The sequence below is a fragment of the Platalea leucorodia genome (assembly GCF_965183815.1).
Source record: "Platalea leucorodia genome assembly, chromosome: 20".
NCBI classification, from domain to species: Eukaryota; Metazoa; Chordata; class Aves; order Pelecaniformes; family Threskiornithidae; genus Platalea; species Platalea leucorodia.
The window spans coordinates 4,438,961-4,456,630 of record NC_138842.1 but is presented as its reverse complement, the minus strand read 5'-3'; the positions used below and the strand labels follow the sequence as shown (position 1 = coordinate 4,456,630).

At 49.7% G+C, this 17,670-nt stretch overlaps 1 protein-coding gene across 1 annotated transcript; it reads right to left on the bottom strand.

Annotated features, from left to right (window-relative positions):
* Positions 1–10,113: 10,113 nt before the first annotated feature.
* Positions 10,114–15,623, bottom strand: SCN3B (sodium voltage-gated channel beta subunit 3). Its single transcript, XM_082330623.1, has 5 exons — positions 15,557–15,623; positions 13,823–13,986; positions 11,991–12,216; positions 10,803–10,941; positions 10,114–10,211 (listed from the first exon to the last, which is right to left on the bottom strand). The coding sequence occupies exons 1-5, from the start codon at positions 15,609–15,611 to the stop codon at positions 10,148–10,150; spliced, it is 648 nt and encodes a 215-aa protein (XP_082186749.1). The 5' UTR covers positions 15,612–15,623; the 3' UTR covers positions 10,114–10,147.
* Positions 15,624–17,670: the final 2,047 nt, after the last annotated feature.

Genomic DNA, 17,670 nt, shown 5'->3' with positions numbered 1-17,670 from the left:
CGTATCGAGAGGAAGGATTGACCTCCAAACACTGGCTGAAATGGAGCGTCTCGGTGGTAGCGTGGTGTGTGCGTGTGTGGGAGGGCTGTGCTCTCCCGGCACTGAGGTGCGCTTAGGGGAGCGCCTAAGTGCGCTCCCCTGGGCCCTTGCACCACTTCTGTAATATTCCTGGCTGTTTGTCTGTCTGTCTGTTTTGTTTCTGTTGTTCCAAAGGGAAGCATCAGAGTGAGTGCCCCCCCAACCCTCCCTACGCATGCAGGTCCCTGATTGACTACATTTATCTATACATACAAAGGGGACACTGTCAACTTTCTTACCTTGCTGGCTTCAGGGCAGAGAGGTTTTGGCAATCGCCGTCAATCCCCTACAAAACCGTTCCGCAGTTGGAGAGGGGGCCTCCGGCAGAATTGCTGTAGGTCTGTAGAGAGCAGGTCTCGCCGGCAATCACCTTCTGTACTTCTTGGAGCAGAAATACACTTTGCTGTCGTGCCAGCCAGCCTGGTTCAGAGAGCGAAGCACAGAATGTAAATGAGCTGAAATGCTTTCTCCAAACACTAGGTTGCCGCCTCCTGTTATTGATGCTGCATTAATAGCCAAGGAGATGGTGGGGAGTATCTGCCTACAAGGTGCGTGGATGGAGGAGAGCCACACCACAGAAAGCACGCTTCTGTTCCCTTTGACAGTGTCCCCTTTACATTTTCTGTAGTTCTCTGCTTTCTGTGTGCTTGGGCCCCTGCCATTAAGCCATCCCTGTGCTGAAGATCTACATCGGTGCTGAAAGGGCTACTACCTGTGTGACTTCCCACGATAGGGGGAGTACCCCAACTTAAAAAAGAAAACCAAAATTAATATTTATTTGCAACTGCTCCTGCTACCCTGCTCAGCCAATTTCCCTCCTGCCCCTGGTCTGCGAGACCATTTTGCTTGTACCACCTGGCCCTTACCTGGTCTTATAAACTCTGCAGGAAAACCTTAGGGAGAAAAAGAACAACTTCCTTTGCTGGGATATTTCCATGACTGCATCTGTACAGCAACAAGGCCTCCGAAAGTCCAGGAGAGGTTGGGAAGGGTCACGGGGACCAAAAAGAGAAAAGAACAGAAAAAAGGGACTGTCAGTGGGTGGCAGGATACATCTGGAGGAATGTCCACAGTGCGAGGCTTCTGACTGGTATCTCTCGTAAGCTGGATAGCAAAGCACTTGCTCTGTAAGCCAGTCAGATGGTAGAGCTGCATTAGAAAGACAATATATATCTCCACTTGTTCTGGGGGATAATTCCGGCCTCCCGTTAGTGGCTGAAGGAGGAAGAGGGCCAGCAGAGGCTGCGCTGTGCGGCGTACTGAACACCACTGTGACTGGTTAGGATGCAGGGTGCTTGTTTGAATGTTTAATAAATGCTTTCTCATCTTACCCAGCCAGGTAGATTAGGTGACATGCGAGGCCCTCAATCTCCACCTTGTCCAACACCAGGGTTTTTCCACCTTCTGAATAGCAAGGGGGAGTCAGCTGCATATTCCTCTTACGCAAACGGTGTCTCTAGCTCCAATGGGCGCTGAAAGAGCAGGGGACATAAGGGTGAGTAACTGGTCGTCTTCTCTGTACCAGGAGCTCTCATCCGCGCAGCTGGGTGACAGAGGGGTGTCTAAGGAAAACCCTCACAAGCTCATGCTCGTGCATTCCAGTTAGGGCAAGGTAACGTACGTAGAAGTAACCCGCTGATTTCTCCCAACCTGCCTACAGTTTTCATGACCAAGTGCTACACACAACATGTCTCGCAGAAGACGACTCACATTTGAAGGACTGTGACATTTAAGAGGTACAATTGGGAAAAAACATGCCTCGGCAACTAGAGAGTAATGTGTATTTATGACTATTTATTTAATTTAATGCTGCTGACTACTGTACTGCTCCCTGACTTTCTTCCAGGGAGGCTGCTGAAATGGCTACTGTACAATGAAACTGAGGTGCTAGTGCCTGGGAAGGGCATTCTGCGGCTCATCTCGGGACAGGAGGGCCCCGACTCCCCGCTGTGACTTGCCACACTGGCCAAGAGTCCCGTTTCCCCATTAGTCACTCCCACAGTTACTAAGCACAGAAAAATCCCCTGCTGCCCATCTTTTCCTTTTCTAGAATTTAATTCCAAGCACCAAGAAAGAAGACAGAGAGGAAGCCCTGTGCTTGCCACCTCACCCATGCCAGAAAAGAACAAGGCCATGTCTTGAGGGAGAAGCCTGGAACGTGGGGTCTCTGCCACGTAGCTAGGAGGGGCTTGTACATAGATGGACGTAACCCATCGAGAGGCAGAGAAACCCACCTGTCCGAGAGGGTGAAAAATAAATGCTAGCGATCAGAGTTGGTTTCTTACCAATATCACATTCTCTTGGTAGTTACGGAGGCAAGAAATCCATTCGTTCATCCGCGCATCCTTCTTCCTCTGCTGCATTCTTCCAGATTGCCGTTGCGTTAGGTTCGAGATGTTCCCGCTGACACGGCTTCCTCGGGCTTGGCCCTAGAGACTGAATTGCACAAGCTCTGTTAAATTAACGCGAGGCCACGCAGAGGCAGCCATCGCAATCTCAAGCACTAATGTTCGTTCTTCCCACACATTACTTTAAACTGGGTTTAACATATTTGATGTATATCCTGACACAGAGCTACGTTAAATCTTTCAATAAAGAGCCTAAGGGTGGTGGTCGCCAAACAGAACCTTGTACCTGCAGCGCCCTTCAGACTGAGGAAGGTTTCTCTTTGAGGCCTTAGGTTTCTCTTTCTCAGATTCCTAGTTATTTACTTTCTTTTTTGCCACTTGCCAGCAAGTCTGGCTTGGGGTTGGATAGGATTCACGATCTTTTATTGCCTCTTAATTTATCACAGTAGTAATAAAAGAGAAACTAGCAAGGTCTTTTTCTTAAGGCAAAACCCACAATGGCACTGAAGGTGAGGGCTTAAACAAAACCTTGGCACGTTTTCACCTAGATGCCTTCCTCTAGAGAGCTATGATAGGAATCGCCTGCTACTGCAGCCGAATCCCAGTCGACAGATTAATTCCTTTTGCAGCCATAGACAATTTTGGACCAGTCACTTTATGAGTACATTTCCTAGAGAAACTAGCAATGCTTTCTAGGAGCAAGGCCAGGCCACCTGAATAATGTTACAAGGGTGGTACTTCTGCCTGCCCTAAGCAGCCACAGCCAAGTCGTAGCTTGGCTTCCATTGTCAGAGTTTCGCTTCTTTACTTGCTGGCCTTGCTTACCTGTGCCAGAAATCCCACATCAATGGTAGTTTTCTTTACAGCGCCTCGTAGACGCGTTTCCCCCCGCCAAGTCCTCTCTCTGACCCTTCTGCCGCTGGTAATCTGCCAGGTGAGCGCAGCTGGGGTTTGATCTGCAGAACCCAAACAACTACAAAAGAGAGATTTTTAAAAAAGCATTTCTCCAGCCAAACATAGAGACTAATGCCAACAGCTAGTAGCCTAATTCTTGCCAAGTAGGGTGCTACCTGTTAGGAGGAGGGAGAAGAGACAGGAGGCTCCGATTTGCCAGTTTGTGTAATATACTCACTAATCCTAGCTTGATGCAATCTTGCTTCTGATAAATACACGCCTTCTAATGCTTACCTTAAAAGAGGTGTTTGGGTTATGGCATCTGGGATAAGCTCAAAGTGGATTTGAGACCTGGATAACTGCTGTGCAATTACACATTCATAAAGTAGATACCAAGCGTATCTAGTGCAGCACCTGCGCATAAAGTGTCCGAAGGACCAAAAGACACAGGTTATTTCAGGCCGTAAGATCAGAAGCATGTGCCCAAGACGGGGGCATTGCTAGGTCTGCACATTCCACTTAAAAGAGAGAAAAGTACCTGCAAGGGTAAGAATGGGAGCTTAGCTATGAATGAACTGGACAACCATGCTTTTTGCGTGCTCAACAATTAACCGATAATCCAAGGCATGCTTCAGTCAGAAAACTTTGATATTAATTGATGTTAACTGATGCTAACTTCTGCACAAATCCTTTCTGGCTCCCTTAAGTCCTTTAGGAGAAGAGAAAAAAGTCACACAACCTTGATCTCCCCTAGCTTATCTCCGTTACGCTGCTGATGTAGAGCATGCATTTACACACAGCTTATAGACCGCTGTACCAGCCTGGTGCGGCAGTCTGCCATTTGACCACCCGACCCCACTTCTCTGCTTTAGATCTAATAAAGGGAAACCCAAGAGATACGCAGCATGCCTTTATTATAAATACGACCCTGTGTTGAAAGAGGCAAGGTTTCAAAGCATGGTGCTTTGCTGGATTTAAAGCCCTGGCACAAAACCGCCTGTGAAATAATGATGCCTGCATTGCCATATCCCCTCTCAGAAAGCCTGGCGTGCTTAATCTGTGTTCTTATCAGACAGACCCCTTTAATTTCAGAAGCTCACCTGCATGTAGATGGGGACAGACATTTTTAGCGTACTTGTCTCCTCAGCACTAAACCATGTAGCCTACATACATGCTTTTTCTTACCTTTAAGAAGGTAGAAATTTGTTTTCCAAATAGCAGCTGGAGACACTTTTGGTCCGGGTACTTGAAACGAGACCTCTTGGATGTGCTCTACAGTCATTTCTGTGCAGATACAAAGGCGACGGAAAGGCGCCTGCCATACAGCAAGGCTGAGCGAAAGACACACTTGCAAACCTCACGCTTTGGCTTTCTGCGTGTCAGAAGTGCTAACCAGAAGGGTGCGCGTACCTGCAGGTTTTGGTGAATACAGTACTTGTGTGTCACATGGCCTTCATCCCTCTCTCTTTCCTGGTAGCTTTGCCTTCTCAGACTCATATTCCCATCATCTTTCAGTGATCCTATGGCATCTGAATAGAGGAGACAGACAGGGAGGGCAGCCTGCAGCCTTCACACTGTCCAGCACTAGGACGGAGTGGTGAGAGAGCGTCCAACCCTAAAAAGACCAGCACTGCTCACGCAGAATGAGCTGCGAAACAGAGGTTAGTGGGGGAGCGAATCGCTCCTGGCTAGTTAGATGGGTCTTTCTGTGCTACTAGGAGCGGAAAAACATTTGGGACTCCTCTTCCTCTCGGGTTCATTTACATCAGCACAGTTAGCATAAAGCCAGCATGTGAGTTAACGTCGATGAAAAAACCATCTGTGAAGGTTAGTACCCAGGCGTACACGGTCTCTAGCCTAGTGCAGCGATCTAGGAAGAGGCTCTGTCCGCAGCGGGGCTCAGTCATAGCGTGCGGCAAACGTTGGGTACTGCTCTGCCATCGGCGCGGAGATGCTACGCTCCCAAGGGGACTTTGCCAGGGAACATCCTTACAGTGTTTCCATCACGTGTACTGAACTAGCCCTTTTAACCAGGTAGCGCTCCATCGGTCAGCGTTTGCTTTTCCCAACCAGGATAGAAGCGAACCGCTTCCCAATTTAGAGGTGGGACAGTATGCAGAAAAGCACAGTCAGTAACAACTTTAAAGGAAGAGCGCCTGGTTTGGGAGGGGGCAATTCTGTCACATTTGTCAAGGCAGCTGCTGCTGTCCCACAGCTCTTGACAGACCAGCGCTTTCTGCGCTACCTGCTGACCTCCAAAGAGATCTTTCCGACAGGATCTCTGCCAGGCTTGCTGCCACTGGTGTGCTACATGGCACAGTCACGCGGACTCTGGCTTAGTCTTTTCGGACAGTCTCGGCACTAGTTAAAATATCCGGCAGGGGCTTGCTTAAAACAATACTCGAAACAGAGACTCTTGAACCAAAGCATCCGAGGTAAGTGGCTCACGAAACATTTGTGTCAGCGTAGTTTCCAAGACACGACTGCTGACTTTCTGGCCCATTCCCCCTGCCTGGCATGCTCTGATCTCTCTCTGCTTTGCAGTCTCTACAGCACGAGTCTCTCTGTGCCATAATACCTGTCTTTTTCTAGATGTGCACACTGGCCAAATAATCTCCTCGTGTCTCGATCGACTGCTGATTGAGATTATTTCCCGATCCAGCCAGACAGCATGGGCTTAACCCTTAGCATGGATACGTGGCGTGCCATGCCCCCCTCTCCCACACACATTTTGCAGTGCTTGCTATGGCTTTCCCCTCTCCCCTCACACCTTTGCTGCCAGACAATCATTCCCGGTGTCATAGATGGACTGACCTGGTGCTGTCCCTGCTTGCCTTTCCTTGCCGCAGTCTGTATGCTTTTTAAGTGAATGTGTTTTATTTTTTTCAGTAGGTAAAAGGACTTCCTTCTGCTGAAGGAATTATATTTGCACATGGCTCAGGGAGGTTCCTCCTCTGGCCGTTTCTGTTACCTCACTCATTTAGGCCAATTCCATTGCTAACGTTAAATGGCCACCTTCCCCACCCCAAACTCCGAGAATAGTTAGGGAATAAAACCAATGTGCAGCTCAGGTTCTAGAGCCATTTGGTTGTGTCTCAGTTTCGGCCCAGTCTGCCCCAGTGGCATTAGGATTTGGGAGAGCGGCTGTTACAAAACAGCAACTTTATCCAGCAGAGAGGTGGAGCCTGTGTCCCACGCGCGCCATTCCCCATCTTCGCAAGCCCACCTCCCTTGTGATAGCCCTTAACAGAGCAGATGCGGAAGCACTAACCTGGCTCTTAGCCCGACGAGGTCGGGGGGAGGGAGGAGCAGCAGAACCGTTGCAGTGTTACAACCGCCCAGGACTGGCACGGCGTGGCTGCGGCACCTCTGGGATGTTGCCATTCGCGCGGCAGTTCATCTCCCATCACGTGCTCCAGGGCTGGGTAAAGCTGCTAAAAACCTGGAGCGCGTTCTCCCCACCTGAGGCCCTGGATCCTGCAACCCCAATTGCTGTGCGTAACTGCAGACTAATGAGGATCGCCTCACGTCGGCAAGGAATGGGAGTGGGTCGTACAATCACCCGTAGGCGTGCGCTTCCCTTCTGGCTTTCACCACCGGCGCCCGGGAAGCAGGGGGCTGTTGGCCAAGGCCGATGCGCCTGTAGTGCTAACGTGAACTCCAGGGTGGGGCGGGGGAGAACCGTGGTTTTGTTTTAGGAGTTGTCTAACTGTCATAAACTTTGCGCTGTGCGCAAATGCGGTAAAACGATAATGAAACTTACCTGCTAGAACCTAGGAATTGTAAAGGCTATGCAGCCAAAACTTAATGTAAAGTAGCTAGTACAATGGAAGTACGGTATAAATTAAAAAAAAAAAAAAATCTATCAAACAAACGGCGCGACTCGTGAGTGCTTTGTTCTTTTTATTATCCTGCCTATTCTAAAGTCTATTCTGTCATTTCCAAATACAGAGAGAGTCTTTTCAGAGACCAACCAGGACCATCTCTTCCAGGACACAGCCTGCCTTTAACACCACCCTTGAAAAATCTCCCTCCCCCCCCCTTTTTTTTTTGAGAATCTTGAGCAAAATTTACACACCATTTTCTCCTGCCTAGAACACCACAGGGCAACAGTCATATCTGTCTGCAGGAACTGGAAAAGCGAAAGATATGTCCAGAAAAAGGCATCTTAAGAAGATGCACGTAAGATACTGGAAGGTGCAGGACTAAAGGACGGCCCTTCTTTACCACCTGAGGTAGCTCTCAAGAAGTTCTCAATTTACTCCGCTTTTGACTTAACATTATGACACCAGAGGGTTACCAATGTTTCACGGGGACTGAGGAGCAGAGCTGAAGTGGGAGAGGGGTTACGTGACCTTACCTAAAAATCACCGTTGGGCGTCAGTGCTGTGGTCAGCAACAGAAAGTCTGGAGTTACAATCTAGTCCCTCCTCTGTTGCTGTGGGTTTAGACTTGGGATTATGCCCCAAATTGCCCTGAGGCCAGGCAAGTTGGCCTAGGGAAAATGCAGGCATCCAGCTGAATTAGAAGAGGAGCTGCTTTTTCCCCTTTTGGATACTAGGTTTTAAGGAACCGGTGCCCAGACTACAAGCGTGCTTTATCTGGAAAACGTGCTCAGGTTGCCAGACTCGGCTCTGGACTTGAGAGCGATCCTACTGTGAAGCAGTAGTTTACTAAAGTTGACACCCACTCTAAAAAAGGAATTTTGAACAACTGCCAGTTAGAAATCTGGCCCGGGCCTGACTTACAAATGGAGTAATTTCTGTGATTTTAGCAACACATAAAAAGCAGCAGAACAAAGCAGAGGAAATTCCCTAAGTGGGAAGCATGCCTTGATTCACAAGCATTTTGTAACTATTTAGAAGCGGTCAGTGTAGCAAAATTTGTCAACTCTTGCAAGCAGTATAGGCTCCATTGCAGCAGGGATGTAACAACATCTGCTATGTGAAAAAAACAAACCTTCCCCCATTTTGTCTTCAGGTATAATTCCACCCCGCCCAATGCTTCTGCCTTTTTTCCCCTCATAATCCTAGTTGTTGAGCTCAACTAATCTACGTTTGAGGCCAGAAAACAAATTTTACTCTGCTTAATCCGCTACAATTGAAAAGGCGAGTTTGGATAGGAAACATTGAATTTACAGCGTGATTCCTGTGCAGCAGTGGATCATTTACGATGAACGCTGACTATTCAAACCAGCGACTAATTGTCACAAGAAAGAATTACGATTAACTAGAAAAAACCCAAGCGTTTTCTATCTATTCCTCTAGGTGGTGCTACACTATAGTATGAGAAGACTGATAGCACAGTTACAAAACGTACTACCATTTTACGAAGCTGCCTGTCCTTTTCCTGTGAGGGCTGTGCATCCTATTTACTTTGCTTGCCTACTTGCATCGGGCTGTCTTCCTTTCGGGGGTTTCCCCAGGAAGAGGTGAACTGCATACCTTGTCCTACCGGCTGGCCTGTTGTTGCAGCACGCGGCTCCGCAGGTTATTCCTACCACCGTGTCTCTGCATACTTGAGGAGTAAACCTGCTATGCAAGGCAAATGGAAGGAACTAAGAGTTTTGACACTTGCTAAATGAAAGGGGGGGGCACAGGGGATTCTTATACTTACGTCATACCGCCTCCTAAAGTAGGAGTGCTTCAGGACCTGTGTTCTCAGTTCCCTCCTTCAGAAGCAAGTGTGAACATGGCACAGGGACCCATCCTTCCTACTACACATTTTCAACAATTCTAATACATCATAGTCCTCATCCTACTCTGCCTGTGCACAGGCAGCCCAAAGTCCAGAGCAACTTACCAAGCAACAACTAATTAATTAAATTCTTCCTGATTAACACCGATAAGAGTGCTTGGGCTGTAACATACAGTGGATTACCCTAAGATGACCTCATTCCCAGTCCTGCAGGTCAGAGTAACATGACATACATACCCTTTACCTCTGCAATGGAGAACTAGCATATTTAGCAAATAAAGGTGGTGGTGACAGCAGCTAAGAAATGACACTTAACATTTACAAAGCCATTAACGTGATGATGGGACTGAAACTTGGGAAGGAGCCATGCTGCCCACACCCCTGTGCCCTTTGCTCAGCATGCTTCAAAAGAAGAGTCCTTTAGCAAATGGGCTGGCAGCTCAGAATGGAGTCATGAGGCCAAAGTCAAGGCTGTACAGAGTCCAAGGCAAATGGAAGAGAATTTACACTTCCCCGTACTTCCTCCCGACGGCGCAGAGCTCCCCCTCAAACCTGGCTGGCATGACGCGGTCCTTGTGTCTTCAGAGCCCCTGCAATTGAGAGAATTCCTCTTGGAGCGCAAGTCATTTGACCTTACTGGAGTGAGGATCGTGATATAATTAGCGCGATAACTGACAGGACGTGAACAAGACTTTAAAAGACCTAGATTTTGGTCTTTTGCGCACAAAGGCCTTCCTAGCAGATGCTTCCGTTGGAGATTGTGCCCTTATATTCCTCCTGAGCACAGCTCCCCATCTGCTGAGGACAGTGACTATTCCCAACTCCACAGGAATGGGCAAAGGAGGAGGAATTACGCCATGGCCTGAGAGCGAACGTGTGTGTCGGTTAGGGGTTTAAAGTAGTATCAGTACACCCACCATCTAACGATACCTATAGTGCTTCTAAGGCCACTGGGGAAGCTCCAGAGAAGGAGCACAGCCAGACTCCAGGAGGCTCCCGTCCGCCTTTTCTCCAGCCCCACGCACGCCTAACCCACTGTGGTAAGGCTGAAGGGTTGACAGACGCAAGCAGCGACTGACTGTTTCCTCATCGCCTACCTTGGTGCCGTTCGTTCCGATGACTCCTCTCTGCTATTCCTCCACAGGCACAGCACAGTTTTCCTTGTTTTCTGATGGAATCGCCAGATAGTCTGTCCTGTAGTTGGAGGGAAGGAGGAAAGCATAACCTCAACTGCTACAGTGCAAAAAACAGTTCGGGTCCATTCACCCTTAGAGAGATACTGCCTGCCTATAAGTATCTCTAGGGTAACAAATGTCACCTGTAGAAGATGCTCGCAGTAGGAAACTCTCCTCGGCAGAGTCAGGAGCAGACACCGAGTCTTCCCTACTGTGAAACGCTACACACACAGCCTTCCTACCATGTACAAGGAGCCAAGTATGTAGAAAGATGGGAATGGGCCAGTATAAATATCGGAACAACTCTGCTGTGTCAGCTGCATCTGTGAGCCAGATCTCTGAAAGCAGGCCTTCCAGGAGAGCATCTCTGCGCAGTTCAAACCGGGCCACTTTGGAATACCGTGCACCGTGGCCACCCTCCCTACCTGGTGCACTGTGCAAGTGCACTGCCTCTTTTGGTACTCCTAAACATTGCAATGATTCCAGACATGGCAAACATCAGCTAGAAACGTGCGATAGCAAAGTTCAGTCTTCTTGCAGCCTGATCTGGACTGAGACATCTGAAGAACCCTTGCAGAACAGCTCGCATCTGGAGAGATTTCACACTTACGCATTTTCCTGGGCAGCCTCCTCTGCCTTAGAGACTTTCCTGTAGCAATAGACCATTTCTATCAGTAGCCACAAGGTGAGGAAGACCAGCAGAATATACATCATAATTTCAGAGATGACCGAGGTGAAGTCTTCTCCAGCTGTTAAGAAAACGAAATAATCTCTGATCATTTACGTGCAGCTATCGGAGCACAGCAGCTCCACTGACACTTTCCGCCCTCGTGTCACCCTTCCTAACCCACCTTGCCAGAGATCCCCAGGTGCCGCTACACTGTGAGGGGGCAACAGACAGGGAACGGGTGAGGCTGCCAACAGGATACGCCAGCGGCGATCCCACTGCGTGTTTCTAGCAGAATCAAACGTGCACAGCCTTGCATGTGCCTTGCATTCTCTGCCGCCCACATGTTCATACAGATCGCTCACCGTTAGCCTATCTCATCTTTGCACTCTGTTTCCTTTATGCGTCCTACTCGCTGGTGTTACTTGACTGTATTGTGCCGCCAGTGATTTGAAAGAGATCAAAACACAGAGATGCTTGTGGGGCGGAAGGGAAGGGAAGACAGAGCAGAAAAAGATGAGGGCTAAAAGCTCTTATCCCTCTCTGAAGAGAACAGCAGAATTCCCATGGATTTCTAACAAGCCAGGATTTCAGCACTGAACTGAGCAAACCCAAGAGGAACAGACAGACTCAGGAGCACTGCAAAGGGAAGGAGGGATTGGGAGAGGGTGGAAGCAAGAGACTGATATCAAAATGGAGAATGAGTCGTTCCAAGAGGGAGGGGGCGGAAGCAAGGAAGCAGAAGCTGCGGGAACCCTGGCAAAGGCTGTGCTGTAGCGTCCTAGAGCCGCCAGGGGAGAAGCGAGGGTTCTGAACGGAGAAACTGGAAACCTCTGCTTGCTTCTTGTGCCTGCCCAGCTGTTCCCAGCTGTTGCCCCAGCCTGCCAAGCTTATTGTACCTTCCCACGGTCACACGCAACCGCTCTGAGCCTAAAAAGAGGCTGCAGCTGGCAAACAAAATGCAGGTCTTTCCTCCTGAACCCTGTGTAGTGTTTCTCGCTGGCAAATACAGGCACAATTCTCTGGCAGCTCAGTCTCCTCTCTCCCACACTGCAATGACAAACTGTATCCCTGGATGACAACACCCATGGCGAGTTAAGGCACAACACACTGTCTGCCAATCCTTCATACCCTCCTCCACCACGGTGAGGTGGATCAATCTGGAGCTTGTGAAGAGAGGTCGGTGGATCTCAAACTCAAACTCCCGGGTGATGTTACAGGTGTAGATACCCGAATCGTTCAAGGTCACATTTAACACAGTGATGGATACATCCTGCATGTCTTTACTCCCATTCCACTGTAACCGACCGCTGAAGCGGCTTGGAAATTCGTGGTTCCTTTTCCTGTACTCGTAGATCTGTGAGGAAACGTGAAGGGGTATTCTGATTAATCACTGACTCGTATCTCGGACAACACCACAGCATATGCAAGGAACAACATCATCCTCTAGCCAAGAACATACATGTGTGTAGCTATGGCTTCCTTAGCAACAGCAGCTATTCATATTCTATCTTCATTTACCTCAAAATCTCAGACTACTTTACAAAAGACAGAAAACTGAATTATCTCCATCACAGAGGCAGAAAAACTAAGGCACAGAAAACCAGACACACATGTGGACAATGACACAAAAGATCAGCAATGGAACTGAAAATTAGTATCCTGCAGTCTTCGTGCCTAGCCTGTCGGGCACTGCACGCAAGATCATCTGAAGAAGGAACCACAGAATAAATACAGCAAAGACAAACAGTCATTTTCGGTAAGCCCTGGGATATTCAGCTGAAATGGAAGTGTTGCAGGATAAATATGACAGCGTGAAAACGGTACATCAGAACAACAGAGCTTGGGTGGCTTTGGCAGGCTTAATCTCTTGCAAGTTTCTGGCTGACCAGGGTCCCCATCATTAAACTGCCCGCCGCAGCGCACCTTCGTTAGCATTCTTTGGGTTGCCACTAGCAAATGTATCACTAAGGTCACTGACAGTGAATTCCCATCTCGTTCCTTAGCACGGTCCCTTTAGTTCTCAGACAGTAGGAGAATATTTGTCATCTTGTCTGGCCCTGCTCAATCTCGATGAAATGCAACCACTGATCTAATGCTTCATACTCAGAAAAAAACAGCTAGAAAGAAATGTGTGCACGCATCCTTTATCTTATTCTCCGTTTTACCATTCTTTCTTGAATTCCAGTTGCCCCTCATCTGTACCATTCCCATTTTGATTCACTCTGAAAACAAATTTTACCTTTTCCCGACAGGGATCCAGAACAACTCTCAGAGATCCTCCCACAGTCAGGATAACAGTGCCTTCTCTGAGGCAAAAAGAAGTAAATCCTGTCCTACAGATTTATCGGAGCCCGATTTCACCTCCAAAGAACAGCTGTGGGATTCAGAAGTGTCCAAAGAAAGGAACCTGGCCAAGGGTGCCAGGTGTCACTCCATGCTTCCCTTTCCCTTCTTGATTTCCTTACATACTAGACTTCACATATTCAAGGAACGGTACTGGAAATTCACATTCATGTATGACCCCAAATGTCTGAACTCAACAATAGGTTCTAGCTTTTCCTGCCATGAGTTCCTGCTGTGCCCAAGTGTGGAAATCAGCTAAGCGAGGAAGAGACACTTTAATTTCTGCTCAGAATTGGTGCTGTGGAACCTCTGGGTGAAAATGCTGCACAAATTGTGAAGATCTGCAGCTTAGAGCTGAACTCCAAGCTCGTCTCTTCTCCGTGATATGAAAGCAGCTTGCTGGGCATTTCTATAGACTTTGAATAAGAATGTGGCAGAAAGCTTTTGTTCATATTTGGGTCTCTCTCCTTCCCTTATACAGTCTTCCTTGGGGATCCTGCCGCAGGACAAACTTACACTCTCATAAATACCTTTTGGCTTCTCCCACATGAGTTCACTGAACTGTGTTTCACAGTAAGACGTACGAAAACAAGGGCTCAGCTACCAAACATACATACGGGTTCATCTTTTCCACCCTCCGGCCTGTAGAACCATTCCACCACCGTGTTGGCCGTGACCTCCTCCCTCTTCATGCAGGAGATGCAGAGTAGCTTCATGTGCGTTCCTTGGACAGCCTCTGTCTCTGATGGAACTTCAACACATACTGCAGAACAAAAACCAGCTAGGGAGAAGGAGCAGCAGAGAAGAAGCGAGACAGAGAAGCGTAAGACAGAATTAGAGAGACATCAGTTATCCACATCTCGGCATTTATGATCACATCATCCCCAATGGAAAACCGTTTGATTCATTACTAGCACCCTCTGACAACAGATAATGTCAAATTTTACCAAGCTTCCTTCTGTGAGATATAAATAATTCATAATAATTAACAGAGGGTCATCACTTCATGCAGATTCACCTCTCCAGCATCTGCTTTGCCACAACTTTAATTTTTCCCATAGTAATTAATGCCACTTTAGAGGCATTGTTCATTCTCTCCCATGCACGCTGAGCACACTCCTGTTACAGTAGCAATTACAGTCTGGTACGAGAGAAAGCCCAGAATGCAAGCGTGGAGGAACAGCTCGCTCTTTGTGCTAAGTTAAAAGGCCTGGATGTTTTAATCTGGCAATGTGTTCAAAACAAACTGGGAGGATTCACCACCCTTCCTGTTTCTAGGTTTCATAAGCAGTACTGGGAACCAAGGGGCTTGGGCTCGAGTAAATTTGGCAGCGGGAGGAGTTATTGATTTTACATGCATTCCTGTTCAAAATGCTTCCAACCAGATCTGTGCTAACACTGGCAACCATGAAATACTGCTCGCCCAAACAAGACAAAAATCATTGTCTGTGAAGCTACATATTTGATAAGAAAAGGAATGCTTCAGCACGACATCTCGGACTAAATCCCTGCTGACATTTGTCCCCTGGGCTACACAATACTGGGTTCTGTCTGTCCAAACCTGTCTCCAAAGCCTAGAGTTCAGCTCTGTGAAGATGCTGACTTTGCTGGCTGCTCCCTCCTCCCCAGCCTCCGAGATACCATTAACCCACTCTCTCGAGCACTGTATTATCCCAGGACCTATCCTGGAAATAGCCAGATTCCAGTTCTCCCGTACTATCAGCTCCATGGGTAGCACCAGCTTTCGGGGAGAAATAAGAAAGAAGCTACTGGATCATGCTTTACTCCGGTTAAATTAGATACGTACACACAGATATGCACCCACACACAGAGCTGTAGGTATACGTGCACATCAAATGTAGCTGTATGAGCAAAACTAACCAACCTTTTCTTGGTTGCAGAAGAAAAACTGTAATTGCAATAAAACGATTTACTCCGGTTTATAGAGACTGCACGGAAAACTAGCACTAACACGCACTGCTTGACGGTTTGCACATCCTCCCTGAGGCAACTAAACATTAAATTACATTGCAAATTTCAAAACAGCAGCAAACAGGAAACGGTAAAGAACTTGCATGCATATTAAAGCACACGCTTTGTGCCCTAAGTCTACTTAGCAGTAACGTCTTTTTCTGCTCATATTAACTCCATCACATTCATACTAACTCTGCATGAATACTGTTTCTTTCTCCTCTTGTAAACAAAAAAGCCACTTCAAAGGCTGGTTTTCATGACAGCGTTAAGGGAGCCTTGCTAGGGAAAGCGGTGCTATAAAGAAGCATCCTGCAAGAGGCAAGCACCAGATTTGGTGGAGAACCTGGCCGAAGAGAACACGGAATGGAAGCACCTACCCCAGACCACCAACACGACCGAAGACGCACAAACCAGCCTTGGCAGCGCAGCCATTGTTCCGAGCCAGGAGCGAATCTCAACCTGGGCAGAGGCTCTTTCGGAAGACGCCGCTTCTCCCCTCCTCGCCGGGAACCCCGCGCAACAGGATGCCTCGGGCTGCCGGCTGCGCCGCGCCTGTTGGTTGGGATCTGCCGGCGAGAAGGGAGCCGAGGGCGGGCGGCAGCCGCGGGCCGGCTCCGGACCGAGGTGCCGGCTCCGGACCGAGGTGCCGGCTCGGAGCCGAGGTGCCGGCTCCCCCGGCACGGGATCCGCGGAAGGGCTGGGCCGGCGGCAGCACCACGGACAGGGCCGCGGCCCCGGACAGCTCCGCTCCCCGCCGCGGCTCGGGGCGGGCGCGGCCGCCTCCCCCGCCGCTCGGCGCAGGGAGGTGGCGGGCGCCGGCGGGGCGCGGAGCGGCGCGGAGCGGAGCAGCAGGTGGCTGCGGGCAGCGGCGCGGCTCAGCCGGGGGCGGGGAGGCGGCAGCCGGCGGCCCTTTGTTCTCCGGCCCGGCCGGGGGCAGCGCGCATCGCTGCGCGGGGGCGCAGCTCCCCTGCCCGCCGCGGCCGCAACGTCTGCGCGGAGCCCGGCCGAGCCCGGGCGGGGGGCACGGCCGCGGCGGGCATGCGCGGCCGCCTCCCTCCCTCCCTCCCCCGGCCCCGGCCCCGGGCGGAGAAGGAGCCCGGGGCTCGGCTGGGCTCGGCTGTGCCCGGCGTGCCCGCAGCGCACCGGGCCGCCGGCCCCTTCGGAGGGGTCAGCGCCCGCGCGTCCTCCTTCCCGGCGGCACGGAGCCGGCAGCTCGGCCGGAGGAGCGGGAGCGGGGCTGTCAGCCTCCGTCGCCCAAAACAGAGCCGAGGGGGGAGCGCTGTCCACTCGGGGTCACGGAAAGGCCTCTAGGGACTTTAATACCAACGTCTGCACAGCAGTGAAGGTCACAGTTGGAAATACTGGGAAATCCTCTCTCCTCATGTTCCAGTCTGATTCCCAGGAGTTTAATGCCAGCAGCAGGCTGGGCTTTCTCTTCTTGGACCGGGGCCACCGTGCCCTGAAGGGCTCCTCCAACTTTGAAGGTCACAGTGGACAGAGAGGGAAAAAATGAAGCGCTTGTAAAATCTGCTCCCTATTTTTAAAGCATCTGCTCTGATGTCAGCTCAATAAACAGCACAATCTATTGAATTAAACCTGCCCGACCCCATCAGAGAACGACACGTGAGCAACTCGCAGTGCCAAAACTCAGCGCGCAGACGGCGAGACCCACCCGAACAGGGAAACCTGCAGCCATCGGAAAGCGTCAGCTGGGAGCCCTTCAGCTGTACACGGACCCTCGGCTGGGCACAGCGCTGCCCTGGGCACTGCCTGGCACCGGGGGCTCGGCGCGAAGGGCACACACGTGCAGTCTGGTCCCTGCGCTGCTTAAGCCAAGCAGGCACAGAGCAAAAACAGCCAACACTTTTCCTAGACATCATCTAATCATGTTTGTATCAGCAAGCTGCATTCATCATCTGCCAATATCCACGTACAGAGCAACTGCCTCCACGTCACCCTTTATAGCCTACTGTGACAACTCCAGATATAATTCCTAGCTAAGGACAACTTCCTAATTCCTTGTTCTGCTTCATTTTACTGACTGGACAGGTTACTCTGCCCTGTTCCAACCTACGTCTGGCTGTGACCCCCAAAACCTTTGCAGCTCTGAAGTATTAGAGCAGGGACTGACTGAAGCCACGACAGTCCCTACATGCTGGCCGTCAGGTTTCACTCGCTGCCCCATCTGTCCCTAGGCTTCTTTGGCTTACTGTGCACGCCTACCAGCAAACTAATGAAAGAAAACACCTATTTAATGTATCTCCAGGAGCCAGGTGTGGCTACGGAGACCAATACCTTGGGAGTCAGTGGCCTGCAGATGCCAGCAACACACTTCCAATTCCTCCCTTAGAAGCCATCCATCATGAACATCCCAATTATAAAATCTGACTTTTCTCCACAGGAAGACAAAACGGCAGCCACAATACCCAGAGACGATGGAAGGACATGAAGCCATTTGCTTCTCTCCCATTACCCTTTGCTATATTCACAA